This window comes from Gopherus evgoodei, chromosome 11 (assembly GCF_007399415.2).
Source record: "Gopherus evgoodei ecotype Sinaloan lineage chromosome 11, rGopEvg1_v1.p, whole genome shotgun sequence".
In the NCBI taxonomy this organism is placed as follows: Eukaryota; Metazoa; Chordata; order Testudines; family Testudinidae; genus Gopherus; species Gopherus evgoodei.
This window is the reverse complement of record NC_044332.1, coordinates 79,037,238-79,052,393: the sequence shown is the minus strand read 5'-3', so window position 1 is coordinate 79,052,393 and position 15,156 is coordinate 79,037,238. Positions and strand designations below refer to the sequence as shown.

Below are 15,156 nucleotides of genomic sequence, written 5' to 3'. Positions count from 1 at the left end.
GGTGTTAGCGCATCTCCAACCAAACAGCTCCAAGAATTGTCTGTGAAACGGGGCAATCTTAGTCTAACCCTCTGATCTTGTGCTTGGCACCGGCTGAGTCATTTCTTGCTAAAACATTCCCCAGAATTTCAGCCGGAAGCAGAGGCCCAGCATGGAGAACTTCCAGCCAGACTTGGTAAAATCTGGCAGAGTGATAAGCAACTGATGGCAGGGTCTGAAAATGCAAGTGGCAGGCAACTGGCGCTGTCGGTGCTGCTGCCAGGTCTGCGGACAATCGACCATGGCAAGAGCAGCTGGCTAATGGCTGGTGGACACGTGGCAGACGTGAGTCTAGGCGAGGCGAGAGGTGCCATATTCAGGCAGGGCGTCTGGCGAGAGAGGCCACCGGGGACAAGGCCTGGGGTGGTGGTGGAGAAGCGGATGAATATCGGAGCGAGGCAGGGGGGGCGGGAATACGTGACTGTGAGATGGGGGAGCCGGGGTAGGGGTTTGAAGGGGAAGGCTATGTGGCTGCAGTGCTGGGGGAGGGAGACGATCCGTGCCCCTACCAGGTGCAGTTCCTAGGGAGCCAAGGTGGGACCCAAAGACGGCTGGGGCTGGAGTGCACAGTCTCATCTTATGGAGAAGCAGCAGCGAGGCCTAGTCAGGCCGGGATGTGCCAAAGACAGGTCCCTGGAGTTCCAGGCCAGAGTGATGGGGACGCTGGTGGAGCTGGGCCCACACGGGACAGTCGGGTCCCCTCCCATCACATAGGGGGTTCTGATGGCTTCCGCTGTGCCCTCCTCCCTTGAAGGTGGCTCCTCTGCTCCTGCCGCCCCAGCTCCCTGGAGAACCCTCCATCCCGGCAGCACCGAGACTCCAGCCAGCGCCCGGCATCACAGACCCCTGCTGGGTCTCCTAGCCCCCTCTGGTCATAGCGCCGGACGAGGCGGGAGAGGGACACGTGGCCGACGTGTCTAATTGCATGAGATGTGGGAGGAGCCTGGGGAGCCCAATGCACCCTCGACACTGTTGCCCGAACTGGCATCACAGCAGGCTGGGTTGGCTTGATCGTCCCCTGGGCTGCGTCCGGCGGTTCAGAAGCCCCGTCGGCCTGCAAGGAGCCCTCTGGAATGACTGGCTCGCTCCCATGTGCTCCTTAATCTAGGGACCGCTCTGCCAGCTGCATTTCTTTACACGCAAGGCAGTTGTGAGGAAGGAGCTAACTGGAATATGTCTCACTGCAGGTCACGTGCGTGCACTTACACAACTGGCTGAAAAGTCACGTGGCTGGTGACTCATCCTACTGGCAAATCATCACTTGGACTAAAATCCAGCAGCTCCTGCCAATAGCGCCTTCCGTCTGAGATGCTTGAAGCTCTTCACAAATAGTCATCACTTAAGCCCTGTGGCTTGAGTATTATTGCCCCCATTTTATGGAGGGGGAAACTGAGGCATGGGGCAATTTTAGTGATTTAAATAAAATCATGCAGCAAATCGGGGGCTCCTAATCCTATGGATTAAGCACCCTGGGAAGAATACCTTTACCCTAAGCAAGGGGTACAACTCAGAGTCCTGGATCACAGGCTCACCCGCTCAAACCCACTAGAACATGCATCTTCTAGAAGCTAGAAAAGGTAGATCGGGGTGGCTATTCATTCTCTCTCCTGAGAGAACAAGGGAACATGCAATGAATGCGAGAGGCACCAAATTAAAAGTGGATAAAAGGGTTGATATTCTCACACTGGTGCTTACCTAGTGGCAGTGAGTTCCACAGGTTATCATGGAAGCCAAGGGCTTAGCAGGATTCAAGAGCAGATCCAAACGCGGATAAGATAAGACCGATGACCAGTGGGACAGTCCCTCCAGCGTCAGTCGTGAGTCTCTCATTTTATGGGCTTAGGAGGAACCTGCCCCCCCAGGCAGTTTGTCCCAGAAAGGGGCAGTAGAGGGCCTGTTGCTCTGAAGAGGCTGGGGCTGGGCACTAAGCTGGATGGACCCTTCTCTGATCCCGTCTGTTTTCCTTCTCTCCGCCGCGTTCTGAGTGCTGAGTCACGCTCACAAAACGCCACCGTGAAAGCATGGTGCACGTGGACCCTGGCTGCTCGTGCAAACCAGGAGGACACGTGCAAGTGAGTAACAGGACATAGAGATGCCTGCCTCCTGTCCAGCTGGCCAACAGGGATACTGAAGCCCATGGTGACGGTGACAGTCCATCCTCCCAAGGCTCTTCCCCAAACCATGTGCCAATAATCATAATCTTCCTCTCCTCCTAGATGAATGGGGTTGTGGGGCTCCACTTTCCTCAAGAGTTGGGGTCCTTAGCTGGCCCCAGATTGGCCAGGTTCCCATCTGCCCCGTCCTTTCAGGTGGATACAGGAGGGTGCAGAGCCGCTCTGTACAGGGCTCTGCGGGGTCTCTGGCTGGTGCCCAATCCTCCCCACTCGGCACTCCGTCACCCCAGAGCTCCTTAGGGCTTGGAGAGGCTGCCTCCGGAGGAGATGTGAAAGGAGCTGAGTCCGGGGAGCTCGGCTGCACGATGGCCAGGGGGCTGGTCCCTTTCTGAGCAATTCCACTGGGTATTTATTCAGCACCTCCCCGTGTGCTGGGCACACTACAGCCCAGGTGCCAGGCCAGCAGCCCCGCCCTGATGAGCGTGTGTGGGAACAGGAGAGACAATGCCAGGCGGAGGGTAAGAGACTAAGAAGGAGCAGGGGGTGAGGAAGCGGAGGCCAGGAGTCACCCGGTGACTCAGGTTGGCCAACACACATCTCGTGCCTCCGATGGGCCGTGTCCAGAGGAGAGGGCGAAGGTGATGGTTATGCTCCGTATGCAGAAGCTTGGCACAAGCTGGTAGCAGTGTTAGTCCAGGGGGCACAGGGCACGGGGTTTGTCATGGGCTGGACCCAAGAAAAGGGACAACACGCCCTCCTGCCCCCTGGGCATCACTCTGCGTCTGTCCCTGTTAGAATCCTCCTCCTTCCGGCGCTGATCTGCCCTGTCCAGCTCTGCCACCCTGCATGCTAACCTGCGAGCTCAGCAGCCCGCAGCAGGATGGATACTCAGGGCTGGGTGCCTCTAGGATCCAGGTGCTGCCAGCAGGACTGTGTGTGGAGAACGGCTGGACACCAGGACCCGGTGACAACCGTCTCAACCCTTAGCTAGTGCGGCCAAGGTGGAGTTCACCAACTGGGACTGCCAGCCTGGGATCGCCTCCTCCACTGTGCCCTGCCTCGGGAAAGGGTGTGTAGCCAGGTGGCCTGTCTCCATCTAGGGGTTGTATTAAGTTGCCCCTCACCGTGGTATCGGGTCTGTGGGTTTGATGATGGCGGCGTTCTTAACTGGACCTGCTGGAGCAAGTGAGAGTCTGTATCTACCAGCCCCCCATCCCCCATGACACTAGCACACCTCCAGTGGGGATGGGGGGTGTCTGTGCAGGAGGTCAGGCGAGCGGCTCCGCACGGACCCTTCCCACGCCGTGTGAGAGGTGCCTGGCTGTGCCACTCACAGGGAGGCCCATGTACAATGGCGCCGACATCTGCAAAGGTTAGCGGGGCTCTTTTGTCTGTGCCCCTCCATTGTACAGGCAGGAGAGAGGACGGCTCGGCTCACAGCTTAGGCAGTGGACTGGCACGCCAGTCCTCATTCTGCCCGTGGCCCTGTAGATGTCATGGACCCTGCTCCTTGGTTCCCAACCTGTGAAATGGGGAGAAGTCCTTCCTTTCTCCTCACGCCCTTTGCCTGTCTCGCCTGGCCGCTCTCTGGGCCCAGGTACGTGCAGCACCCAGCACAATGGCAGCGTGGCCTGGGTTGGGGGCTCCAGGTTCTACTGGAATGCAGATAATCAATATGATGCCTTAGCTGCCCTGAGTCCAGCTGTGCAGGGCTTCGCAGAGCCATCAGTGCCTCTAGAAGGGGCCAGTAGTCACTTTTCTAGACTGCTGGGCCTTCTTGCTTGGGACTTGCAGGGCTAGAAACAAGCACACTGCATCCCACTGCAAAGCCAGGAACGTCCTTCTCCCAGTGGTCTGAAGCCCAGCGGGATCACCAAGTAGTGAGGGCGAGATCCTCCGCTGGACGGAGCTCTGTTGTGTTGAAACCCAGCTGAGACAGATGAGGGGCAAAGTGTTGGTGAGTCCCAGGGCATGACACCCTGGGAAAGGATGTAGTAAACCCTGTCACATGGCCCTGTTGGTTCTCATAGCTATGTCATGGCCACAGGTAGGCAGCACGCACCGACGCTATGCTGGGACAACATCAAGTAGCATGGAAGATAAGAAATGCTGACCTTGCTGAGTATAACCTTAACTCTGCCCTCTTTTGGAGCAGCAAAAGCACTGTTTGCCTAGTTCTCAACACACGTTTGTACATCACAACCCAAGTGAACCACAATACTCCAAAGCTTTTCCCAGGACTAATTTCAGCCCCAGCCAACCTGCTGTGAGCCCCGGCTGTTATTCCGGGGTGGTGCAGCACCCAGCACAGTGAAGGCCCAAACACAATACTCCGAAGAGCTGAGCTGTTTAAAAACAGATCACCAGGATTTTCAGATCCAATGGGAAGTGTGTTTCTTTCACAGAATCAACATTTCCCCAAAACTTCACCCCCAGGGTAAGAGCAGGCCTGGAAAATCTCAGCCTGAGGTTGAAAGTGCTGTAAAGTTACGCATGACTCTAAACTGGGTGCAGATGGTGCTGCATTGCTCTAGATCCAGATCAGAATTCACTCCAGTGGACCTGCTCCTGATTTGTCCTCAGGTAAACGAGAGCCGAATTTGGACCAAGCACACTTGGGGCAGCTTTAACTTGAGGGTTGCAGCTCTTATGTGTACACCTGTGTTTGTCTGTCTGCAAGGGTCAGAAATGGAGAATCTGTGTGTGAGAGAGAAGAAAGATGGGAGCTGGGGGAACGTGTTCAGGTGAAACAAATGGATCGATGCTTATCTGAGACAGGTGACTGTTGGCGTGTAGAAGGCGTGTACATGAACACAGGTATTTGACATGTACATTACAGGCCAGGCAAAGGGGCTTGGATAAAATAAGAACTGATCTGAATCTTGCCCTAAGCCCAAATTGAACCTTTTCTGAGCTACTGAAAAACCAAGTTTGCGTGTCCGTGTCTTGTGACTTTCCCCATGGCCCCCGCCCTGCCCTTCCTAGTCATCTCCAGACCCCAGTACAGCCGCACACGTGTGCGATGGTCCAGGTGACCCAGCGATGGAGTCGGGATGTTCCGGGGGGGTCACTGATCTGCAGCTCCCGCGCTGATTGAAGTCGCTTGCGCCTTTGGGTTTACACCTGGGGGGGAATTCAGTCCAGTGTGAGGTGCAGCAAGTAAAGGAGCAGACTGAAGAGAACCGAGGGGGGCGGGGACGAGAGATGAAAGGGCTGGTTTTCAGGAGAGGGTTCAGCCAGGGGAGGGGGACCCCCAACACCCAGCACTATGAGAGGGGGACACCCAGCACCCAGCACACCCAGTACATGAGATCATTCGGAGCAGTCCGAGTCCCACACCTGGGAGCACCTATAATTAACCCCATCATGACTGACCTCTCTGTGACCTGCAGAGTTCAGGGAGCTGGAGAGCAGGACCAGAAGAACTCGCCATTGAAGGGAAGGAGGGGGAAGTAAGCCGGAGAACAAGGGGAACTTTTCCCCCTCACCGAGGGACCTGTTCTAGTTAGTCTGAGTTACTCAGAGTGATTTGCTTCATTTTGTCAGGAGAAACCTGCCCCGACCGCTCGTCTCCTGCACAGCCCTGGGACGGCCCCACAGCCTCCCCGCGAACAAGCCCCGGAGCGGGATGGGTACTGGAGGTAAAAACCCTCTTTCAAAGAAGGTGGGACCAGTCTCTGCTGTCGCTCAGCATGCAATTCCATGCCTGCTCGCTGGCCCTGGTAAAATCCCGCTGCAAATCAGGGCTGCTGGCTCACTTTGTACAGTGGGGGTGCTGAGAGCTGCCGAAGCAAACCACAAACCGCTTCAATCCAGGGGGTGCGCTGCACCGAGGGATTGTGACAGTAGGAGGCAGCGAGACAGACAGCACCTGTCTGACAACTGGCTCAGCCCATGTTGATTTCATTGGGTGGCCTCTCCCACTGTCTTGAAAGCAAACTGCATGTTGGGGGGGGCGGGGGCGGGACACTTTTTAAAAAAACATGCTCCCATTTCCCCCTGTGTTTCATCAGCCAACGGAATCAGCCAGGGGGGAGTGGGGCAGGCCACCTGGCAGTGGGAGAAAAGCCCTGGGGCCTTCATTTTCTGGCCTAGCTAAACCATTGTCCACAGTCACAGTAGCCAGCCAAGATCAGTGCCCCTGTGCTAGGGGCTGGACAGACAGTCACCGCCCTGAAGGGATTCTAGTGTAAATACACCAGGCAGAGAAATGATGGGAGGAGAAACAGAGACCCAGAGTGGGGTGGGGGCTTGCGCAGGTCTGGGACAGAAGCAGAAATAGGCCACTGGCTAGTTCAGTGCTCCATCCACTGGACCACGCTGCCTTCCCACAAAGCGCTATCAATCCGTCCAGAGGATAAAACTCAGCCCCGGGAACACCACCGTGGCCACGCACCTGGCACATGTGCTGTCAAAGCCTGAACCTGCCCCTCGGGGCACTAATCACCTGACTGCCGGGGCAGGGGGGATCACTCCTGCGGGGAACATCCCAGCACAGACCTGGCCCTTTGAAACTCAACAACCATTTGAGGAGGAGAACCCAGGTGTTCCTCTGAGCGTCCAGGCTGAGATCCACAGCAGGAACCGCGACCGTCTCCCGGTTGGCGGGGGGAGTAAGGACGTTTTAGCTGGGACGCCGCAGCAGTGGTCTTGGGCCCTGGGGGCTGAGAGGGTGATCGTGGTGGGACAAGTCGCAGGAAAAGCTCCCCTCAGCCTGAGCTTCATCTAAGCATGGGCAGAGTGTCGATGGGGGGGCAGGTTCTTCCCTGGAGGGCCAGACTGACGTACACTCGCTGAGGATTGTTATATTCTAGCATCCAGTCTCACATACAGCTGCTGTTCGCTGCAGACTAAATTCCCCTTGCAGTGCTGAGTGAGTACCCAGGATGGGCTGTGTATCGGTCTCAATTCGATTTGTGGCTCTATGCTGAGGGGTTTTGTTTGGGCACATTGTTTGCCATTAGATTATTTTTTTAAATTAAAATCTTTTTTCTTTTTTAAAGCAGTGAAAAAACAACATTGGCTGACCCTTCGCCCTGATCTACAATCTCCCCTAATCTCCCTGCGCCGTCACTGCCAACACACACAACATGACCCCTTGCAATGATACGAGCCATCTTTTAGATGAGACACAAAATCCACAGCCTGCTACCATCCGAGCCCTTGTAGAGTGGGTGCTAAGTCTGATCTCCTGGCCAAATTCCAACTGGAGTCATCTTCTGGGTAAACGCCCATTGATTTAAATGGGGCCACTGGTTCACCCTCTGTCTACTTTATCCCTCATGCCGTTTCGATGGCATGAAGGATTTCTTATCACTTGCCATCTGAAATACTCTGCCTGGGAATACTGTTCCACGCTGCTGTGCTCCTCCCCAGAGCTGGCTGCACCAGCGTGCTTTGCATTTGCCATTGCTAGCTCAAGGGGCTCTGCTGAAGCCTAGCATTGCTAGGCTTAGAATGATAAGGGTAAGCTGAGATCAAGTGATAGAGTAATGCGTTAAGCAACAGACTGCGAAATAGCCAGGAGGAAAAAAGGTAAATCTGTCAGTCACCATGAGAGGCTGCCTCCAGGAAAATGAATGTTTGCCATTACATACCTGGGATCTGCGTGCACCCTGCCCTTGTAAATGGTCACCGATACCTATATGCCCCATACACCATCTCCTGCAGCAAAATTCCAATGTGTCCCTTGAGCGCCTCCTTCCCCAGTAGACAAATACAGTAAGTCCTACTGAAATGCTACAGAGTAAAGGGCCAGATCCTTCAGTGCTGCTCTGCTGCTTTAAACCAGGATCTGTTTCTCCCAAACTTTCCTGCCACTGTCTGGGCTGCACCCTGCCCTTTCCTGGCGAAGGGGACCCAGCGGTGGGCCAGGAGGGCAAGGGCAGGGAGACAGGGAGGCAAACTTTATGTTTGGGGTCAGGGGAGTGTGACAATGTGGAGATGAATCGCCTCCGAGCATGAATTATAGCCCGGGCTGCACGGTGGGGGCTGGAATCCAAGCACTTGAAAGTGGATAAAGACGGGCTCGGCAAAATTCTTCCTGGATTGAACTAGTTCATGTTTCGACAGATCCCTGGGCTTTCCAAGGCTGGGTCCCGGCTGCAGCTCCTGTCACGAATCCCCCACCCCCGCCAGGATCCTGCCTCGCAGGCTGCGCCTTTGATGCAGGCAACATTACAAATGGAGGGGTGTCCCTGCTGCTTCGGCCCAGGGCAGTCTCGGGGGGGGGGGGGCGGTCGCCTCATGCTAGTCCCCGCCTTTTAATTAAAGTGGACTTATTGGAGGGAAGACAGGAGCAGCAGGGAGGGGAGGGGACTTTGTGACGGCCCCAGGCTTGCAAAGGCACCGATCCAGGGGGGCAAACCCTGAAATCCTTGCACAGTTGTTACTCACATCCTGCTCAGGCCACTGCCTCCAACTGCCCGTGGACTGACCCCAGCTCCACCGGTATAAACCCTGAGGAGGTCCCCCACCAGCTGAGTGAACCCTGAGGAGGTCCCCCACCAGCTGAGTGAACCCTGAGCAACCCCCTCAATGCCCAAGTAACTCCAGCAACACCCGAGTAACTGCCCCAACACCAGAGTAACTCCCTCAATGCCTGAGTAACAGCCCCAGCACCAGAGTAACTCCCTCAATGCCCGAGTAACTGCCCCAACACCAGAGTAACTCCCTCAACACCTGAGTAACCTCCCCAAAACCAGAGTAACTCCCTCAATGCCTGAGTAACTCTCCCACCAGCTGAGTGAACCCTGAACACCCCCCCAATGCCCGAGTAACTCCCCTACTGCCCGAGTAACTGCCCAAGCACCAGAGTAACTCCCTCAATGCCCAAGTAACCGCCCTAGCATCAGCGTAACTCCCTCAATGCCCGAGTAACTGCCCCAGCACCAAAGTAACTGCCTCAAGGCCCGGGTAACTGCCCCAACACCAGAGTAACTCCCTCAATGCCCGAGTAACTGCCCCAGCACCAGAGTAACTCCCTCAATGACTGAGTAACTGCCCCAACACCAGAGTAACTCCCTCAATGCCCGAGTAACTTCCCCACCAGCTGAGTGAACCCTGAGCACCCCCCCATGCCCGAGTAACTCCCCTAATGGCTGAGTAACTGCTCCAGCACCAGAGTAACTCCCTCAATGCCCGAGTAACTGCCCCAACACCAGAGTAACTCCCTCAATGCCTGAGTAACTCCCTCAACACTAGAGTAACTCCCCCACCAACTGTGTGAACCTTGAGCAACCCCCCAACACCCGAGTAACTCCTCTAACACTCGAGTAACTCCCTCAATGCCCAAGTAACCGCCCTAGCACCAGCGTAACTCCCTCAATGCCTGAGTAACTGCCCCAGCACCAAAGTAACTGCCTCAAGGCCCGGGTAACTGCCCCAACACCAGAGTAACTCCCTCAATGCCCGAGTAACTGCCCCAGCACCAGAGTAACTCCCTCAATGACTGAGTAAATGCCCCAACGCCAGAGTAACTCCCTCAACGCCTGAGTAACTCCCCCAACACCAGAGTAACTCCCTCAATGCCTGAGTAACTGCCCCAACACCAGAGTAACTCCCTCAATGCCCGAGTAACTTCCCCACCAGCTGAGTGAACCCTGAGCACCCCCCCATGCCCGAGTAACTCCCCTAATGCCTGAGTAACTGCTCCAGCACCAGAGTAACTCCCTCAATGCCCGAGTAACTGCCCCAACACCAGAGTAACTCCCTCAATGCCTGAGTAACTCCCTCAACTCTAGAGTAACTCCCCCACCAGCTGTGTGAACCTTGAGCAACCCCCCAACACCCGAGTAACTCCTCTAACACTCGAGTAACTCCCTCAATGCCCAAGTAACTCCCCTAATGCTCGAGTAACTCCTTCAACACTAGAATAACTCCAATACCTGAGTAACCTCCCCAACACCAGAGTAATTCCCTCAATGCCCGAGTAACTCTCCCACCAGCTGTGTGAACCCTGAGCAACTCCAACACCAGAGTAACTCCCCCACCAGCTGTGTGAACCCTGAGTAACACCACCAACACCCAAATAACTCCCCTAACATCTGAGTAACTCCCCTAATGCCTGAGTAACTCCCCTACCAGCTGTGTGAACCCTGAGCAACTCCAACACCAGAGTAACTCCCCCACCAGCTGTGTGAACCCTGAGTAACACCACCAACACCCAAATAACTCCCCTAACATCTGAGTAACTCCCCTAATGCCCGAGTAACTCCCCTACCAGCTGTGTGAACCCTGAGCAACTCCCACAACACCCAACCAACTCCCTCAATGCCTGAGTAACTCCCCCACCAGCTGTGTGAACCCCAAGTAACTCCCCCAACACCAGAGTAACTTCCTCAATGCCCCAGTAACTGTCCCAACACCAGAGTAACTCCCTCAATGCCCCAGTAACTGCCCCAACACCAAAGTAACTCCCTCAATGCCCTAGTAACTCCCCCACCAGCTGAGTGAACCCTGAGCAACCCCCCCATGCCAGAGTAACTCCCTTAATGCCCGAGTAACTCCCCTACCAGCTGTGTGAACCCTGAGCAACTCCCTCAACACCAGAGTAACTCCCCTAATGCCCGAGTAACTCCCCTACCAGCTGTGTGAACCCTGAGCAACTCCCCCAACACCAGAGTAACTCCCTCAATGCCCGAGTAACTCCCCCAACACCCGAGTACCTGCCCGACACCCATGAATAATTCTCCCAGCCGCTGGATAAACCCTGAGAAACTCCACTCATATCCCTGTAGCGCCCCAGCACCCTAGTAATTCCCCAGCAGCTGTGCCTGCGGGGGCTATGGGGCAAGCGAGGCAATCCCCCCTCCCCGTCTTTTCACAGATTTATATGCTCCACTCCCCCCTCCGCTTCCGATTTTGCAGGATACGATTTAATCCGCTGTAAAGCTGCATGTGCTGACACCACTTTCCCCCTCCCCTCCCGAAAAATGTCCCTGACCCGATGCCCCCGTGTGTAACCTCCGCCGACCCGTCGCGGGGTGAGCCGCGCCTAGCTCCCCGGGTCCTGCCGCGCGGGTCTGACTCCGGAATGACCCCGGCGCGGTCCTGGGCTGGGAGTCTCCGCTCCCCGCGCCCCGGAGGTGAGAGCTCCTTGGCCGCGGGGCTGGGGCGAGGGGGCCCGCGCTGCCGCCCCCCCGGAGCCCGGCTACTCACCACCAGAGCCCGATGATGTTGGCGGGGCAGAGCAGGATGAAGAACAGCCCCAGCTGGGTGCGGGACGGGGGCAGCATCCTGGGCCGGCGGGGCGCAGGTAGAGCGCAGCGAGGTGCCACCCGCGGTCCCCGCTGCCTGGTCCGGGGCTGGGGCGGGCGGGCGGCGCGGAGCCAGGGGCTGGGGCAGGCTCGCAGGCGGCTCCGGAGGGGGAGGGACCGGGCTGCGAAAACATCTGCCTCCGCCAAGGAAACCGGAGCCCGAGGGGACGGGGCGGGGGGGGCGGGATGGCGAGCGCCAATTCCGGGTGCGCAGCGATTGGGATCGGCCGCCGACAGCCAGAGCCCCGGGGCACCGAGCCGCGCCGGGCGGAGGGCGCAGCCCGGCCCCGGGAGCGCCCAGCCCGGCAGAGGGTGCCCGGCCCCGGGAGCGCCCAGCCCGGCAGAGGGTGCCCGGCCCCAGGAGCGCCCAGCCTGGCAGAGCGGTGCTGGCCCCCCCGGACCCAGCCCGGCAGAGGGTGCCCAGCTCCAGGAGCACCCAGCCTGGCAGAGGGTGCCCGGCCCCAGGAGCACCCAGCCCGGCAGAGGGTGCCCGGCCCCAGGAGCACCCAGCCTGGCAGAGGGTGCCCGGCCCCAGGAGCACCCAGCCCGGCAGAGGGTGCCCGGCCCCGGGAGCGCCCAGCCCGGCAGAGGGTGCCCGGCCCCAGGAGCACCCAGCCTGGCAGAGCGGTGCTGGCCCCCCCGGACCCAGCCCGGCAGAGGGTGCCCAGCTCCAGGAGAGCCCAGTCTAGCAGAGCAGTGCCCGGCCTCATGGACCCAGCCTGGCAGAGGGTGCCCGGCACAAAGAGCACCCAGCCCAGCAGAGCGGTGCCCGGCCCCAGGGACCCAGTCCAGCAGAGTGGTGCCGGGCCCCCAGACCCAGCCCGGCAGAGCAGTGCCTGGCCCCAGGGACCCAGCCCAGCAGAGCAGTGCCCAGCCCCTGGACCCAGCCTGGCAGAGCGGTGCCTGGCCTCATGGACCCAGCCCGGCAGAGGGTGCCCGGCCCTGGGATCCAGCCCGGCAGAGCGGTACCCAGCCCCCTGGACCCAGCCCGGCAGAGAGTGCCCAGCCCTGGGAATGCCCAGACTGGCAGAGCGGTGCCCGGCCCCCCAGCCCCAGTCCAGCAGAGTGGTGCCCGGCACTGGGAGCACCCAACCTGGCAGAGCGGTGCCCAGCCCCAGGGACCCAGCCCAGCAGAGTGGTTCCCAGCCCCAGGGACCTAGCCCAGCAGAATGGTGCCCAGCCCCAGGGACCCAGCCCAGGGAGTGATGCCTGGCCCCCCAGACCCAGCCCAGCAGAGTGGTGCCTGACACTGGGAGCGCCCAGCCTGGCAGAGTGCTGCCCGGCCCCAGGGACCCAGCCCAGCAGAATGGTGCCCAGCCCCAGGGACCCAGCCCAGGGAGTGATGCCCAGCCTGGCAGAGTGGTGCCCAGCCCCAGAGACCCAGCCCAGCAGAGCGGTGCCCAGCTCCAGGGACCCAGCCCAGCAGAATGGTGCCCAGCCCCAGGGACCCAGCCCAGGGAGTGATGCCCAGCCTGGCAGAGTGGTGCCCAGCCCCAGAGACCCAGCCCAGCAGAGCGGTGCCCAGCCCCAGGGACCCAGCCCAGGGAGGGGTGCCCAGTTCCAGGGACCCGGCCTGGCAGAGGGTGTCCGGCCCCCAACCCCAGCCTGGCAGAGGGTGCCCAGCCCATGGACCCAGACTGGCAGAGCGGTGCCCGGACCTCCGGACCCAGCCCAGCAGAGGGTGCCCGGCACCAGGAGCACCCAGCCCAGCAGAGCAGTGCCAGGCCCCAGGGACCCAGCCCAGCAGAGCCAAGTCTGCCCAAACCATTGATAACATGGCCAGGTGAAGGCTTCAGGGCCAAACCCGCCCTTGTGTCCTGAGCTGCTGGCCAGCCCCCAGGGTGCTTCAGAGATGATCTGCCCCCTAAGTGCCCCCATCCTCCAAGACACTGACAAGAGATTTTCCTGGCTCCCAGCGTCCCTGCTCCCCCTCCCAGTGGGATATCCCTGGAGCCCCCCCCCCAGCTGCTTTGGGGGGAGGGGTAGAACGGGAAAGGAGGGAAAAGAGAGGGAGGTGGGGAAAAGCGAGAGCACGAGGAAGAAAGGCAAAGGGACTGGAGTAGAGGACGGGCAGGGGGTGAATGGGGAGGGGGCAGGCTCCTTGTTGGGAAAGCCCAGGGAATTTCCAGGTATGAGCCGATCCCATCTCAGGTGTGGAGGGGACCCAGCGGGGAGACAGCCCAGTCCAGGATGATGCCCCAGATCTCCCTCACAGAGTTGGGCCCATTTAATGTGGGCGTGATTTTAAAAGGATACAGTGCAGTGCACCAGGCTGTGTGGACGCTCAGACTTCAGTTTAGTTTCAGACCAGGTTTAAACTGAACCAGGGGTTTCAACCTTTTTTCATTTGTGGGTCCCTCAAAAATTTCGAATGGGGGTGCAGCCCCATCTTCGGAGGGCCCTGGGTTGCAAACCCACTGAGCTGAAGTGAAGTGAAGTGAAGTGAGCTGCTTGTCCAAGTCCTGGCCAGAGCTCACCCTGGGAACCGCCGGAGTGGTGCAGAGCCCGAGCTGTATCTCTGCTCCAGGGAGTGTAGACTTTTTTGCTGCCAGAACAAGGTCAAGGTCTTGGTCCTTATCTTCAAGCACTCAGTGGCCAGGACTCCCAGGATCAAACCCAGCCCACTGTTGACAGCTCCACTCTCCCAGCACCATGGAGCACTCGGGAGCTGGGCACCCCGGGGGCTGGGGAACCGGGGCACAGGGGGTGGGCTCCTAGCCGGGGAAGGGGCAGGGTGCACACTATGTGGAGGATGGAGAGGTTGAGCATTATATCTTGTGGGGCTGGGCACCTGGCACCAGATGGGGACAATGGACGACAGCTTTGCGCCTCGTCCCGTGGGACGTTCTGCCATCTGGGCAGAAGATCGAGGGCCCTTGGGGGCCAGTCCCAGACTGCGGAACGAGCTCCCCATGGAACCAAGGACCATTCCAGCCCCACTCCACATGTCAGGTGGTCCATTCTCCCCCTGGCCTCCTCAGCCAGAAATGCAGCGCGACATGAGCATGAAAACAACCAAATCCTGCCAGAACAAACCAGTCCCTTGCACGCCCGACCCTCCCCGCGGGGACTGGATGAACCACACCCTGACAGATGTCAGTCACGCCACGCACTGTGCCACTGGAAGGTGCCCAGATGGGTGGGGTGAGAACACATCAGTACCAGCCCCTGCCTAGCTCTCCGCTCTCTCCCTGCCAGCGAAGAGCAGGGCTTTCCCTGCGCTTTCCCAGGCAAATCCCACATTGTTCTTTCCGGCTCGGCTTTCTAACCTCGCTGGGGCCCTGTACAGCTCTCTCCTCCCCATTTACTGCCCTCTGCACATTTGGGGACCATTCTGGCTCCCCATCCATGAGAAGCCCCTGCAGGCCCCTCTCTTGTCCCACTACCTCCTCCTTCACTGCTACCCTTTCTTCCCCCTCTCTTGGCCAGGTGTCGGCGCCTAGCTGCCCGATCGGAATCCATCTGGAAAACAGGATCCCGCATGTCACCCTAAACTCCACTGTGTCCCGTCGATGATTCCCTTTGGTGATCCTGCCCCCGGCCAAGCAGGCGAGTTGGTCTAGGGGGCCTAACTCTTCCTTGTGCCTCGTACCGGGTTTACAAAGCAGCCAATGGTCCCATGGTGCCGGGCCCATGCTCAGAAGGTATCCCGGCCGCCCCATACTCCTTATTTCTTCTCCCTCCCTCCCCCTGGGGCCTGGTCCAGCAATGTAAAGATTCATGTTGACTTCAGTGCATCTGGGGTC

General features: G+C 58.7%; 1 protein-coding gene across 1 annotated transcript in view; it reads right to left on the bottom strand.

Moving 5' to 3' along the window:
* Window positions 1–11,389, bottom strand: part of WNT6 (Wnt family member 6) — a 30,070-nt gene extending 18,681 nt beyond the window's left edge. Inside the window, exon 1 of the mRNA XM_030579363.1 lies at window positions 11,313–11,389. Coding sequence (XP_030435223.1) covers window positions 11,313–11,389 — 77 coding nt within the window. The remainder of the gene's footprint in view (window positions 1–11,312) is intronic.
* Window positions 11,390–15,156: the final 3,767 nt, after the last annotated feature.